The sequence below is a fragment of the Peromyscus eremicus genome, chromosome 5 (genome assembly GCF_949786415.1).
Source record: "Peromyscus eremicus chromosome 5, PerEre_H2_v1, whole genome shotgun sequence".
NCBI lineage: Eukaryota > Metazoa > Chordata > Mammalia > Rodentia > Cricetidae > Peromyscus > Peromyscus eremicus.
In genome coordinates, this window is record NC_081420.1 from 14,886,596 (window position 1) to 14,903,004 (window position 16,409).

General features: G+C 46.4%; 1 protein-coding gene across 1 annotated transcript in view; it reads left to right on the top strand.

Annotated features, from left to right (window-relative positions):
- Phf2 (PHD finger protein 2) overlaps window positions 1–16,409 on the top strand; it is a 73,004-nt gene that overhangs the window by 23,288 nt on the left and 33,307 nt on the right. The window contains exon 2 of the mRNA XM_059262987.1: window positions 14,334–14,419. Coding sequence (XP_059118970.1) covers window positions 14,334–14,419 — 86 coding nt within the window. The remainder of the gene's footprint in view (window positions 1–14,333; window positions 14,420–16,409) is intronic.

A 16,409-nucleotide genomic window follows, 5' to 3' on the forward strand; every position in this document is an offset into this window, starting at 1 on the left:
AGTTGTGAACCGCTATGTGGGTGTTGGGGAACGAACTCAGGTCCTCTGGAAAAGCAGCCATTGGTCCTAACCACTCAGCCATCTTTCGAACCCCTAGAAGCCATTCTTTCTATCACATATCCTATTTTTAAAAATCTCTTGTGTTTGTGTGTGGTGTGTGTGTGTATGTGTGTGTGTGTGTGTGTGTGTGTGTGTGTGTGTGTGTGTGTGGTATGTGCATATATGTGTATATATAGTGTGTGTAGTATGCTTTATGTTTGTGTGTATGTGTGTGTACATATGTGAGTACTCATGGGTCAGAGGACATCCTCAGATACTGGTCCACACTGTCTACCTTGCAGACAAGGCCTCTTGTTCACCATTGAATGTGCCAAGCTAGCAAGCTTTGAGAGAGTCTCCTGTCTTCACCTCCCATCTTGCTGGAGGAATGCTGGGGTTACAGACATGCTGCTGCATCTGCCTTCACATGTGGCCCGTTGATCCAAACTCTGGTCCTCATGCTCACACAGCAGGTGCTTCTCCGGTGAGCCGTCTCCCAGCCCTACCTCCTGTGGAGTTTGACCATAATGCCATGAGTCCATTGTAGGACAACACAGAACAATTTCCCTGAAGTCTCTGTGCTCCATCTATTCACGCTTTCCCTTAACCCCAACCCCTGGGAACTGTTGATCTTTTTTCTGCCACCGTAGTTTTTCAGGGAGTCCTACAGTTGGAATCACACTCTGAAGACTTTTCAGACTGGCTTCTTTCACTTTGCAGTGTATGTTCAAACTTTCCATGTCTTCATTCCAGCTAACATTCCCTTTCCTGGGTTTCCCACAGTTCAGCAATTCATTCTCTTCCTGGAGAGCACTGTGGTTGTTTCTACATTGTAGTTCTTATGACTGTGCACAGGTTTTAATGGCGACATGAGTTTTCAGCTCTGGTAGGGATTGGGGAGAGCAACTGTGAAATCACATGGTAAGAATGAGTTCATTTTCCTGAGAAATGGTAAAGCTGCAATACTCAGTGGCTGTGGCACCGTTGACAAGTGAGTGTCCCAGTCACTCCTTTCTCCACCAATGTTTGGAGTTGTCAGTGTTCTGGACCATCCTCATGGGCATCTCCTGATGACGTGATATTGACAGCCTGCTCATGTAATGGCCGTCTAGAGATCTTCTTGGTGAGGAGCTAGTTGAGGTCTAGAGCCCACTTTAAAATCAGGCTTTTTTCTTGTCGAGTTTTAAGAATTCTTGCAAATTTTGGATACCAGTCTTTTAACAGATATGTTTTGCAAATATTGTCTCTGTTTGCGGCTCATCTTTTTAATTCTCATAACAGCATCCTTTTCAGAGCAGAAGTTTTAGATTTTAACAAAATCCAACTTGCCAACTCTTTCATAAATCATGGCTTTGGGGTTGCATTTAAGTCATCAACAGGGCTGGAGAAATGGCTCAGCAGGTAAAGGTGCTCACTGCAAAGTCTGGAGCTCATGAGCTGGTAGAAGGACAGACTGACTCTGCAGAGCTGTCCTCCATATGTGCTCAGTGGTGTGTATTTGCTCTCATATGCATGCACACCCCTCCCCCTGCATGTATTCATAATGCTAACTTTTAAAAAGTCATCTTTAAATATAGGCTGATCTAGATTCTCTCATGTGTTATAGGAGGTTAATGGTTTTACATTTTACACGGGGTCCATGATTCCTTTTGCTATGAAGTATATTCCGTCTCTGCCTGATTCTCTTATATTCTTTTGCATGTGGATGTCCAGTCATTCATCAATACTTTCTTCTCCATTGTATTGTCCTTGTTCCTCTGTCACAGGCACATGATTGTGACTGTAGGGTCTGCTCCTGGCTCTGTATTTCATTCCATGGGCCTGATCCCTTATGGCCACGTGGTTTCCATCATCACTACCACGGCTGGAGCTAGATGGTGCTTGTCGTCTGTTCTATTGTGGTAGCTGTTCTGGGCCCTTTGTCTCTCATAGAAACCTTGGAATCAATGTGTTAATCTCCATAAAACGACGCGTTGAGATTTCTCCGATAGCTCCCAGAGACCAAGTTGGGAATAGCTGACATCTGACAGCATCAAGCCTTCCTGTCCATGAACATGGATTATGTTTCCATGTTTTTAGTTCTGTGATTCCCTTCGTCAGTTTTGTGGTTTCCCTTATGTTTGCCTTCTGTAGAAATTTACACTTTTCTCATTTCATTTTGATAGTAGGCCGTGAAAAGGATGTTCCATTTCTTGATTTTAAGTGTTTATCGCTGGGCATATAAAGGGAAATTGATTTTGTTAGCAACCTTCTGTCTTGTATCTTTGTCACATACTTATGCTTTAGCTTCAGGAGACAGTCATGCATCTGTGAACAGTGACCATAGGATTTCTTCTTTCCCAGGCGATATTCCTTTTCTTGTCTTATTGCACTAGTCAGGGCTTTCACATGGAATTGCTGGGAAGCAGCAGGGAGAGAGATGCTTGCTTCTTTCTTTCTTTTTTTTCTTTCTTCCTTTTCTTGAGATCATAATTTTCTTGATCTTGGCAGGATTCTGCTTTCTCACTGTGGGGTTTTTGGTTCATGGTAAATGTTCTTTGTCACAAGTTTCTGTCTGTACCCAGTTTGCTGAGAGTTAATCATGCGTGAGTCTTGAATTTTATCAAACATTCATTATGTAATTTTTTCTCTAGCCTGTTGATATATTATGTATATTTACTTTCAAATGTTGAACCAGCTGTGCATACCTGGAATTAATCACAGTTGATCATGGTATATAATTCTTTATATGTGGGATTGAATTTGCTAGTATTTTGCTGAATTTTTTGTATCAATATTTAATATTCATGAGAGACTCTGGTCAGTGGTTTTCTTGTAACATCTTTGTCTGGTTATGTATTAGGGTAAGACTGCTGTTGTGGAATGTATTAGGAAGGATTCCCTCTGCTTTGATCCTTTGAAATAGATTGTAGAGACAAGTGTGATTTCTTAGTAAAATACTTGATAGGATTCACTAGTGAGCTCATCCCCAGATGGTGCTTTCTGTTTTGGAAGGCTGCTAATTACTGATTGAGTTCTTCAGTAAATAAAGGTCCTCTCAAATTTCTGTCTGTGTGCATTTTAGCAGAGTATATCTTTAGGGAATTGGTCCATTTCAGGTAAGTCAGTAAAATTTGAGCGCATGGAGTTGTTTAGTTTGATTTAGTGTGTTTGAGTCTTCACATACAAAGTAGGTTTCTGCTAGAACACACATAGTTGGGTCTGCTTTTATCCTTTTCTTTTCTGCTATCTATTCTACTGGTCTCTGCCTTTTAATTGGTACATTTAGGACATTAATATTTAAAATGGTTGTTGATATAGTTGGATTACTATTTACTGTATCTATTACTGTTTCTTTTTTGTTTTTCAAGACAGGGTTTCTTTGTGTAGGTTTGGAGCCTGTCCTGGAACTCACTCTGTAGCCAAGGCTGGCCTCAAACTCATAGAGATCCGCCTGCCTCTGCCTCCTGAGTGCTGGGATTAAAGGCATGTGCCACCACTGCCCGGCCTATTATTGTTTCTTATTCATATATATGTATACATGTACACACACTCTCACACACATTTGTGTGTATGTGCGTGTATGTGCATGGATATGTATGTGTTGATGTGCATGCACCTTTGTGCCTATGACCAGAGGTTAATATTACATGTCTTTCTCAATTGCTTCTTCACCTCATTTTTTGAAACAATGTTTCTCACCGAATCTAGGGCTCACTGGCTAAGCCACCTGGCCAGAGCCACAGGGATCCTGTCTCTACCACCCAGTTTTGGGGTTATAGGAGTGTACCACCGTGCCAGCTTTTTGTGTGGGTACTGGGGTTAAACTGAGGTCATCACATTGTGTGACACTTGACTAACTGAGCTATCGCCCCACTCTGTTCTTCTTTTTTCTTTCGTTCTTTTATTATGCCCTCTTTGGTTTTAATTAAACATATTATAAGATTTTAGGGTTTTTTTTCCTCCTGTCAGTGTAGCAATAATATTTTTTATGTAAACATTTTTAGTGGTTGCTGTGGTGGTTTGAGAATGTCCCCAGAGCCCCATGTATTGAAAACTTGGTCCCCAGTTGTGGATTGTTTGGAGGTGTTATGAAACTTACAGGATGTGAAGCCTTGCTAGAGGAAGTGTGTTTCTGGGGCCTTTGTGGCCTCACCCTGCTTCTAGTTTGTTCTCTCTGCTTTGTGTTTGTGGTTGAAGATGTCATCTCTTAGCTTCCAGCCATGGTCCCTGGCTGCCGTGACTCTCCGACATTATGGACTCTCCCTCTGGAAGCATCAGCCAAAATAAACTCTCCCGTAAGTCACTCCCAGTCATGGTGTTTTATTACAGCAGCAAAAAGCTGCTGATACAGTTAGTTGCTTTTGAGTTTACAATGTACATTTATGACGACTCCAAGTCCTCTCTCACATAGCACTCTAGCTGCTCTTGGTAGAGGAAGAAACAGTATTTTAAGGATTCTTTTCTGTACTTTATAACATTGCTATTTTTAACTTGACTTATCCATAAACAACAGGCTCAGTATACACTGTTACTATTATTTTGAACAAATACTTACCAGTTAGGTCAGTTAAGGGTATGAGAAATGGGAGCCAGTGAGATGGCTCAGTGGGTGAGGGGACTACTGCCAAGTCTGACCACCCAAGTTCAATCCCTGGGCCCAACACCCTGGGAGAGAACCAGTTCCTGCGAGTACTTCTCTAGCCTCCATGTAGGCACCATGGTGATATAGCATCCTTGGATATATACTGAGGCCAGCATGGGCTGTGTGAGACCCTATCTCAAAAAGAAAAACTAATTAATTAAATTGAAAAGGGGGGCTGGTAAGCTGGCTAAGCCAGTAGGACACATTGCACACGGGCCTGGTGATCTTAGTTCGATCTCAGAATCCCAGAGGAAGGACAGAATTGCTCCTGCAAGCCTCTCTCTGACTGCCATATGCACATGAAAAATTTAGAGATTGCTAGACTCGGGATTCCATATGTCGCCTGATTCCCCAAGCCCTTTAAATAGTTCACTACATACTCTTGTTGCTCCCATGGTTTTTGAGAACTTGGATGTAAGTCTATCCTTGCTTCTCTGTAGGTAAGGAGCTTTCCTCCTGCCCATGGGCTTTTCTCAATCTTCTCTTTGTGTGTGAGTGTGGGGCTGAGTGTGTGTGAACATGCACACAGTGCATGTGAATGCATGATCACACATGTGGAGGTCAGAGGACAACTTTGGGAAGTAGGCTCTCTCCTTCTACCTTGTGGATCTTAGATATGGAACTGAGGTCATCAGGCTTGGCAGCAAGTACCCTACCCACTGAGCAGCCTTGCCCGTTACTGTCTGGGTTTGTTTGTTTTTGCTTTTAGTGTGCTTTATATTTTCTCTTGCAGATATACAGTTTTGAAAACAAGCATTCTGTTTACTTACTCCCCGCCGCACAGAAGGCTTGGCCTTTCACACATACCTGCATGCTTGCCTCTTTGTCTCTTCTGGAAGCTGAGATCACGTGGTTTGGTGTGTCCCACCTGGAGCTCCATGGTGTCTGTTACTGAGGCTGTATTGCGTTAGAGTTGTACCCTAGGAAGTGTCTCTCTTCACACTCGACCCCTCACGTGGTGCTGATGGTGACGGCCCAAGGAGTCAGGGTGTCCTGGGCGACCAAGTCTCTTGCTTGGGCTTCATGAGCTTGAGTCGCCAGCCAGAGGGTTGGGCTGGATGAGTGACAGTCGTAAGAGCGCCCCATTCTTGCTGCCTTGAGCCACTTTCTCTGAAAGCTCTGCACATACCAGCACTCGCTTTGGCTTGCATTCTGTAAAGACTTATTTGTGAGTGTCAGAGAGTATATATTTGAGACAGGGTTTCACTCTGTAGACCAGGCTGGCCTTGAACTCAGAGATCCACCTGCCTCTGCCTCCCAAGTGCTGGAATTAAAGGTGTGTGCTACCACACTCAGAGAAAATATTTTAAAATAAATGTATATACACTTATAAATTCAGATAGCTTCGACTGAAACAAAATCAGACTTTCATGATTAAAAATCTTTTAAGGGCCGGGCGGTGGTGGTGGCGGCGGCCGCGGGAGCACTCGGGAGGCAGAGCCAGGCGGATCTCTGTGAGTTCGAGGCCAGCCTGGGCTACCAAGTGAGTTCCAGGAAAGGCGCAAAGCTACACAGAGAAACCCTATCTCGAAAAACCAAAAAAAAAAAAAAAAAAAAAAAATCTTTTAAGGGCTAAGGGTATAACTCAGTAATAAAGTGCCTGCCGAGAACGCATGAGGTCAAACCCTAGCATCACACACTCAAAGGTTTTACATTTCCTTGTGTGGATGCTAACAAATACGAACTTTGGGGGATAGGGAGATGGCTCACTTGGTAAATTGTGTGCTGTGTGAGCATGAGGATCTAAAGTTGAGTCCCCAGCACCCACTTAAAAGCTAGGTACATGCCTGAAACCCCACTTGATAGGTGGTTCTCTGGAGTGGGCGGACATTCCAGCCTACCGGAATCAGTGAGCTCTAGGTTCAGTGAGTGACCCTGTCAGAAAGGAAGGTGGAGAGCAAGCAAGAAAGACGTCTAGTAGTGTTGACCTCTGGCTCCACATGTATGCTTACACACTGTACATTTACACCCACATATACACGCACACACTTGGATATGTGCACACATGTATACCTCATACATACACAAACAAATAAAATGCCAGCAATCCCCACCCATGAACTCATACATGGGCTCCTGCTAAGACTGATGCACTTGCTTGTTCTACAACATCAGTGTTAACGTTTGGATATTAACGTCCGCTAAGGGCCTGCGTGTGGATGCTTGGTTGCAGCCTGTCGCGCAGTCGGGAGGTGGCAGAACCTTAAGGAAGTGAAAGCCAGTGGCAGGAAGGCAGGTCTTTGGGGGTAGTGCCCTGGAAGGGTATGCCCACCCCTCCCCCGTACCTCTCTCAGTCTGCTTCCCAGCTGTGCTGAGGAAGACAAGCTTTTTTTTGCCACTGTTCCCACCTTCATGCTCTGCACCACAAGCCCAAAGTAGTAGATGAGTGACTCTGGACCAAGACCTCTCAAACTACAAGCCAGAATAAGTCTTTCCTCTTTTAACCCAGCGCTTTGATTTTCTCAGGTGTTTGCCACAGTGACAGAAAGCTGACTCACAATCAGCAACACCCTTTTAACTGCAGGTTCCATTGAGCATTTCTGACTGTGGTGTGTCCTTTTCTATAACTGTAAATTACAACTTAGTCATTGGTCAGCCAGATACCATTTCCTCACCTGATTTTCTTACAGAAAATGGTCTTTTCACAGCTACATCCTTAACACACAGTTCAGCACTAGACCAAAGTCTCTCCTAGGCACTTGTGACTCATTTGCAAGTGATCATTTATTTTGGTTCCTGATGTTTTCCATTGTCCTGAGTTGTCTTCATTACTGTGCCCAGGAGGGATGCAGTGACCCCTTGGGCTTCGGGGAGGAGGGGGGGGCAGTGTCGTGTCTATGTCTATGTGGGTGGGAGGGGCCAGTGCTCTTTCAGGTACACGTGCAGCCAGCCCTGACCTGGTTTTTTCATTCTGTTTTGAGATAGGGTCTTACCAGGTAGCTCTGGCTTTCCCAAAACCCACTATATAGACTAGGCTGGCCTTGAACTTCTGCCTCCAGAGTGCTGGACTTGCAGGTGTGCACACCACAGCCCACTCTCGACCTGGCTTTAATTAGAATAACAAGTGTGGGCCTTGCTGACTTCTTTCCAACAAATGCTGCTTTAAATAACCCTGTAAATGTGATTTTACACCTTTAAATGAGTTGGAAGTCGGATTTCCTGAACGCAGCCCTTCAGATTCCTGTCAGCTCAGTCCTCATGAACATCCTGGCCCTCAGTGCCATGGCCACTCATTCTCCCAGCTCCGGTTTGCTTAAAGACCTGGGGACATCTCTGCTGTGTCCTGTAAGTGCAATGATGGTGGCAGTGAAATGTGAAGGGACTCGAGGCTTCTCCCTTCCTCTGGGAGTGGTACAGCTGCCTCTGGGAGACACTCAGCTCACCCTGAGTTTCTTAGAAAGGTCACAGAGCATTGTCATCAGGGATGTTTGAGAGTACCCAACAAAACACATGGCTTTAGAGCTGAGTAACAATAAGTGACAATAAATGGGTTTGAATGCTGTATGGCACTGTGCCAGTGTTCCTTGGTCATAAACTCACTTCCCATCAAGCTGCAACCCCAAATCCCTTCTTTTCTCACGCTCTGGCACCTAACTTGCCATGTGTCTCTCTAGACTTAGCTGTTGTAGATATTTTACCTGAAAGTTGTTATACAGTGTTATCACTGTGTATTGGGCTCCCCCCCCCAGACTAATCTAGTTTTTTTCTATTCATATGTGTTGCTGAATATGTAAACTTTAGGTCAATTAATGTGTTACTTGTATGATCACATATTGTTGATCCATCCACCTGTCCTTGGATATGGGATGCCTTCGGTTCCCGTACATTCCACTATTTTTGGTGACTACAGCGTTGAGGGAATACAATTCTTAAATCTTAGATATATAGCTGAGTAAAACTGCTGGCTCTTATTTCATTGGATGTTTATTTTCTGGGGCAATCAATCTTCTTTTCCTGTGTCCGCACCATTTTACGTTTTTCTCAATTGAGGAAATTATGGAAGGGTCACAGTCTCTCCACATCCCACTGGGTGTGAAGTTGCATCTTGCTGGATTTTGATTTGCACTTCTCTAATGACTTGAATGCTCGGTGTCGTTTCATGCGCCTGTTGGCTGTTTACTCATCCTCTCTGGGGAAATGTCTGTTTGAGTCATTTGCTCATTTTAAAATTAGATTATTTTATTATTGAGCTATAAGAGTTCTTTCTGTATTTGGATGCTAGCCCCTTACCTGATGTGTAATATTAAATTTTTTCCTCCCATTCTGTAAGTGGCCTTTTCTTTTTCAACAGTGTTTTTGATGAACAAAAGTGTTTTTTAATTGAAAAATTCTTGGACAGCCTCCTACATACATACGATGAATTTTGGCCTTTTCCACACCCGCCCCATTATATGTTCCCTTCCGTTCCCTCTCCACTGAAGCTCATCTATTTCCAATAAGCCCTCTCCTCCTCCTCCTCCTCCTTTTTTGAGCCACTGAGTTTAACTGGAATTCCTTGCACAAGCATGGCTGGGGGATTACTTACTGGGCACAGGTGACTTATCAAAGGTACAGTACTGAAGAAAATGGTACTCCTGCCCCTGCCTAGTAACCATTAGCTGCCAGTGCGTCCCTCAGGAAGGGGTGGGGCTTCAGGAGCCCCTCCCCCATCCATGACGAATGTTGCCTGGCCCAATCTTAGAGGCACAAACGGTTTTTAATTTTGGTAAAGCTCAGTTTATCATGTGTGGTTGCTGCTGCTGCTTATTCTTTGGGTGTTGTTTCTAGTCATCCATTGCCAGATCCAAAAGCATGAAGATTTTGTTCATGTTTTCTTCTAACAGTTTTATCATTTTAGATCTTATATTTGGTTGATCAGTTTGTTTTCAGTCAGTTTTTGTGTAGAGTGTCAGGTGGACATTAAGGGGTAGAGACAGGCAGACCCCAAGAACTCACTGGCCAGCCACTCTAGCTAAATGGTGAGCAAGCAGGGTCAGTGAGACCCTGCTTGCTCGAGGCAGTAAAGCAGAGGACAATGGAAGAAGACACCCACTGTTCAGCCCTGGCCTCTCCATGCATGTGCACAGGTGTGTGCATCTGCAAACCCACGTGCATGCAGTATAACACACACACACACACACACACACACACACACACACACAGAATAGTCTTTCCTTATTGAATGATCTTAGAACTCTTGTCAAAAATAAATTGACCAGGGTATGTGGGTTTGTTTCTGGGTCTATTTTTATTCTGCTGTCTTTTTCTAGCTAGATGCCAGGGCCACACTGTTTGGGTTACTATGGCTTTGTTGTAAGTTGTGAGGTGTATGTTCTCTTAACTTCATTTGTTTTTGAAGATTGCTTTGGTTATTTGGGGTCCTTCACAATTCCATGTGAGTTCAAGGTCGGCTTTACTCTGGTCTCAGCGGCGTACAAATCTTGCCTGTATTTGAGGTACATTCCCCCGAATAGTTTATCCTGCTTGATGCTCGTGTAATCGATTTCTAGATCTTCTTTTCGATTATCTACTGCCAGTGTCTAGAACACGGCTGTGCTTGTGTGTTAATCTTGTATCCTAAAACTTCCCCTTTTATTTATTAGTGCTAACATTCCCCCCCCCCCCCCCCCCCCCCCCCCCCCCCCCGCCAGCTGAGGACCAAACCCAGGGCCTTATGCTTGCTAGGCAAGCGCTCTACCACTGAGTTAAATCCCCAACCCCAACTAGAATGTTTTATATACAGAGCTTCCATGTGATTTTCTGAATATTTACGCAAGTCATCTGCAAATGAAGATCATTTTACTTATTTCAATTTGAAGGCTCTTTATTTAGTTTTTGCTGCCTAATTGCTCTGACTAGCACTTATTCTTATTCTTATTATTCTTATTATTCTTATTAAGAGATTTTCTATTTATTTTACATACCAACCACAGATTCCCCTGTCCTCCCTCCTCCCATCCCCCATTCCCACCTCCTCCAAGGCAAGGTCTCCCATGGGGAGTCAGCAGAACCTGGTACATTCCGTTGAGGCAGGTCCAAGCCCCTCCTCCCTGCACCAAGGCTGCACAAAGTGTCCCACCATAGGCACTAGGCTCCCAAAAGCTGGCTCATGCACCGGGGACGGGTCCCGATCCCACTGCCTGGAGGCCCCTAAACAGTTCAAGCTAAACAACTCTGACTAGCACTTCTAACATTGTGTTGAGTAGAAGTAGCAATGGCTGACATCCTGCCTCATTTCAGATCTTCTGGGGAAAGGCTTTTGGTTTTTCATCATTCTGTGTAATATTAGCTGTGAGTTTTTCATATTACACCTTTATCTTGCTGAGAAAGTCCCTTTCTGTTCTTAGTCTATAGATTAAAAAATATGTATTTTATATATTTATATAAACACACACACACACACACACACACACACACACATATATATATGAAGAGCTGGGTTGTGGCACATGTCTTTAATCCTACCACTCAAGAGACAGAGGCAGGCCAGTCTCTGAGTTCAGGGCCAGCCTGGTCTACAGAGTGAGTTCTAGGTCAGCCAGGGCTACACAGAGAAACTCTGTCTCCCACCCCCAAATAAAAATAAATAAAATTATGTATAGGTATTGGATTTTGCCAAGTGTTTTTTTCTGTATCATTTGAGGTGCTCCCATCGTTCTTCCCTGTGTTTGTATGAGGTGAGACCATCTTAGGGAAGATGGGGGTTGCGGAAGGACTGGGAAAGATGGGAACAGAAGTGTGAAGGAGAAAGGACCACGTGAGCTGTGCACCTTGCCCTTTGCCTCAGAAGGGGTGAAACTTGCACAGTCCCTGCTGCTGTGTGACCTCCAGGGTGGGGCCCCAGGGCACACTCTTTCCTTGTGCAGTGTGATGCTGCAGGGATTGAAGCACAGGCTTGTGTCATGTATTGAACTGTCCTTGCATTCCTGTGATGAGTCTCACTCGGTTGTGGAGTACCACCCCCTTGTATGCTGCTGGATTTTATAATATAGGCTTTTGTTTTCCCCCTCTGAGACAGGGTTTCTCTGTGGAACAGTCCTGGCTGTCCTGGAACTCACTCTGTAGACCCAGGCTGGCCTCAAACTCACAGAGATCCACCTGCCTCTGCTTCCCAAGTGCTGGGATTAAAGGTGTGTGCCATCACCACCCAGCTTACGATATAGTTTGCTGAGGATTTTTATACTGCTATTAATAAGAGATGTTGGTCTGTTTTTTTTTTTTTTTGTATGCCTTTGTCTGGCTTTGGGATCAAGATATTATTGATCTCATAAAAGGAATCAGGATGGCTGGGGATAAATGATATAATCCTTGTCTAGCATATTTGAGGCCCTAAATTTTATTCCCAGCACCAAAAGAGGGGGTGGGTAGGGAATATTACTTTCTTTTCTATTTGTTTCTGAGACAGCTTGGTATTATTTTTTATAGAATTCACTAGTGGCGCTTCTGGGCTTTTCCTTTTTGTTACTTTATTCCGTGTGTGTGTGTGTGTGTGTGTGTGTGTGTGTGTGTGTGTGTACACATGCTCGCACCCAGGCATGTATCAAAAGTTGGGGGTCAACTAGCAGGTGTCTGTTCCTTCCACCCTTCGTGTCCAGGGAATCACACTCTCATTGTCGGGCTTGTGGTGAGCGCCTTTACCCTGAGCCATCTTGCTGGTTTCTGGAGTTTTCTGAGGGAGGTTTTGAGGAATGGCACAATGACTTACAGATCTGTTCATTTTTTTCTATTTTGTCGGTGTGTGTACATATATGTTGCTGGGTGGTGGGAATCAGTCCTTGGCTTTAGATGTGCCCAGCAAGCACTCTGCTGCAGAGTTACAACTTACTCTCCTCTTTTTGAATTACCTTTTGTAGTTTGTGTGTTCCTAGGAATTTGTCCATTTCACTTCGGCTACCTAGTTATTAGTCTGTAAGTAAGTCTGGTCTCTGTAATCTTTCTTTGAGCCCTCTCTTTGTGTCTGGTCAGTCTAGGTAAGAGCCTGAACACTTTGGTTTGATTGCTTCTCTCTGGTGTTCCTTGGTCAGCTTGTACACATTCTGCTCCCTCCCCAAGTCCTTAGTTAATGCTGGGTGTGGTGGCGCTCGCCTTTAATCCCAGTACTAGAGGCAGAGACAGGCAGATCTCTGAGTCCCAGGCCAACCTGGTCTACAGAAGTGAGTTCCAAGAAAACCAGGGCTACACAGAAACCCTGTCTTGAAACAACAACAACAACAACAACAACAAAGATGTCCTCATTTGATGAGAAAACAAGCCCAGATACAGAGATATGCTGCCCCATCAGGTGATGTTTGAGGAACGCAAGAAGTCAGGAAAAGGCCCTCCCTTTTCTTGCCCAAGGGTGGCAGAGGTCAACCTTGTCTGTCACTTCCTAGAAGACGATCACCTTGTTTTTTGAGACAGGTTCTCTAATTGCGACCTGAAGCTCACTGATTAGGGTAGGTCATCCGCCAGTGAGCCCCCTGGAAATGCCTGTCTTCACCGCTCCAATACTGGGTTGTAAGCATGTGCCACGACTTCCTGCTTTTCTTGATCAGTTCTGGGGATCTGATCTCTGATCTTGGTGCTTGCATAGCAAAGCCTTAACTGACTAAACCATCTCGTCAGCTCTCCTTACTCATTTTTAGTAGGTATAAAATTTATAGTGTTTCCCTATGAGCCAGTACATCATGAGCCCATATATTAAAAAAAAAAAAAAAAAAAGACAAAAGAGCACATTTGAAAAGTCATGCTAGACACAGCTGGAGGCAGTCTGGGAAGTTTGACTTTTGGTGGACTTGTAGAGCTTGCCCTATGCAAAATAGTGTATGGTGGTGGCTTCCAGACAGCCAGTTCCCTTAGCCCTTCCTGGGTGGAGACTCTGTGGCTGCCCTCAGGAAGTACCACTTTAAAATATACCAGGTAGCTCCCTCTATGCTTCTGTGCTTGCTGGAAGGTGGGTTGGTGTGTTCTCCAATCCAGTGCGATTTACCTGTCCCAGCACCCTGCCCATGCACTGAATTCTCACCCTGTTCTTCCGCTGCCTCCTTTACCCTAACCAGAGTGGAAGGGGTCGGAATAGAGCCCCACGCTTTCCTTTTGCTGGTTGTGATGTTAGAAGCCTGTGGGTATTGTGGGTCCTATCCATTGATTGCGTCCTCATTCCCTAAGGGCCTTTGGCTGCCAACTAACCAGGACCAGTGGCTGTCTCCTGGGCAGGTTTTCAGGCCTGGAAGAATCCTGGGAGGGAAGAATGGGACACATGGATCACTGTCTCTCAACCTTGCCCTGGCCTCCTGAAACTGAGTGGGGTGGGTGGTTGTGGTGTAGCTCAGGGTTCGCAGGTCTTCCCAGGTGTGTTCTGTTCCCTAGCTACCACCAGAGAGGCTGTGCCACTGTCTCCGAGACACTCCCCTGCCCTCCCAGGGTGATGATGGAGGTGGTCCTCACCGAGGCAGGCTTGCTGGATGACTGGCACAGCACTGGGTCCCCACAGCGAGCAGCTGCAGCTGCGTGCGGATCCCACTGCAGATTCGTGTTTGAGGAGGGCGGCTCTGCAGCCCTTTCTCTCCTCCCTCCCCAGGGACCACGGTCCCACACTGCTCCCCTGGCCTCAGTCTCCAGCAGTGAGCAGGAGCTAGCCCTGAGCTTATGGATGGAAGGTGCTGAGGGAGGCTGACGGGAGCATACTAACGTCTCTCTCCTCCTGTTTCAGCTGTGTTGGGGTGGAAGAGGAGGAGGCACCCGATATCGACATTTACCACTGTCCGAACTGCGAGAAAACCCATGGCAAGTCCACGCGTAAGTACCTCTGCCCTCATGGAACACCAAGGTCACGGCCCGGTGGCTCTGGTGCTGGGGACAACTCCAGTTTAGCTGACTGCCTTCTGATCGACTCTTGCCCCTAGAGGCAGCCATGCAGGTTCCACCATCACCAAGGCCTTGCCAGGACCACCCCTAGCACCTATAGTGGGCAGGTTAGCCCAGTGTGGGTTTGCGGCTCAGGTGATAAAAGAGGTGTTCAGGGCTCCCCGCTCACTCAGGCTGCACATGGATGTTTGTGAGTGGTTCTGTTGTCCATCCTCTAGGAGCTCGGCTTAGCCCACCCAGCATCCCTACAGGAAGTCTTTGAGGGTCTGGCTTTCCCACAGTGCCTGCTGCTGTGTATCCGATGCTTCTCCTTCCCACCCCTGTTCTCTGGGCCCTACTGTGCAGCAGGTGCTAAGAGAACACCCAAGGTGTAGGCTCAGCTCATACTGTGCAGTTTCATCCAAGCAGGCTTTGAGCTCCAAGGCTGAGGCCTAGTTACAAGTAGGGAGCAGAGCTGTGGCCTGGAGGAATACAGGGACTAGACCTGTGTGCGCATGTGTGGGTGTGTATCGCTGTCCTCAGGGCTCCTGCCTCTGTTGGTGTTAGAAGCACTCACATACACTACAGGTAGACATGCTCTGGCCGTTTCACTGTTCACATCCCATGCCCGGGGCCAGACTGGGGGATCCGGATGGGTCAGAGGGCACTGTGTCCAGCCGCCATCATAGTCACTGTGTTGCCCCCCTTTCAGGAGAACCTCACCCAGGCACTCAGTGCAAGCCGAGAGACCATATCCCCTGCTTAAGTGCTGTGAATAGAGAGAGACGAAGATGAGAGAGATGCAGACAGCGGGGTGGGGGTAGTGAGGTAGGGATGCAGGCAACGGAAGGGATACAGGCAACGCAGGAAGTGGGAGACAGGCACCAGGGGACTCCAGTGCCACGGGACTCAGGTAACAGTAGGACACAGACAATGGAAGGACCTGGGCAATAGAGGGTCCACACTCCTGTTCAGTGAGCCAAGGTTTATCTGAGAACCTGGAATATTGGAGCCTGGCCTGGCTTCTGGTGAGGCTGGTACTAGGTGGGTGGGCACTCCCTGTTCCTAGGCTCTGTCTGCTGTCTCTTGGCCCTTCGAGGGCCTGGCCTATGTGCATTGTTGGAGTGGTGGGGCAGCTCTGGTTTCTGGTCATGCCCTAGCACATCCTTAGCACCTGTCGCTTCAGGACTCTTAAGGCACCTTCCAGACCTCCCCAGGCACACAGCACTTATGCTCAGAGTGTCTTGCCATGGGGACAGCTAAGTCACTGATGATAAGGACTCTTCTGGTATCTTGTTAAGCTCAGGGTCTTCTTTATCTTTATATTAGAAATGAGACAAACATGGACCCAGAGCTGTTCTGTGGGGCCTGGGAGGCTGGGTCATGGCCGAGTGGGGTTAGATTGAAAGACATCAACAGGTGTGTTCTTAAGGAGGATGGGGTTAGGTCCCTAGTGAAGGTGATCTGGAAGATGCTGTGATCACGCTACCCTGGGTGGTTCATGGTGCGTCAGGGAGTCATCTCCAAGAGACTCTAGACTGGAGAGGAAGAAGTTGGAAACTGGGCTTGAGCCTCTCCCAGCAGTCACAAATGTTTGGAGAGGTCCTGACTTGGGGGCTCTTGCCTGAGTCTGCCCAGGGTAGAATGAAGGTGTGGTGCGGGGTTGCATCAGTGGTGAACAGTTTGATTCTTTTGGTGCTGTTGGGCATCCTCAGAAAGAGCATTTGTACAGTGTCAACAACCTATCCACCGGGGAAGGCATGTGTACTGCCTCACCAAGACCCAGCCCCTGGGCGTGGCTGGGGTTTGAGCAGAGGCTCCACAGTCAGCTGGGAGCCCAGGTACCAGCTCCAGTTCCCATTCCCACCACCAGCTCCTAGGGGGTGAGTGACATGGTCATTTTACCTGTGTGCCGCCTACGTGCGTGTTTGTCTGGTTTTGC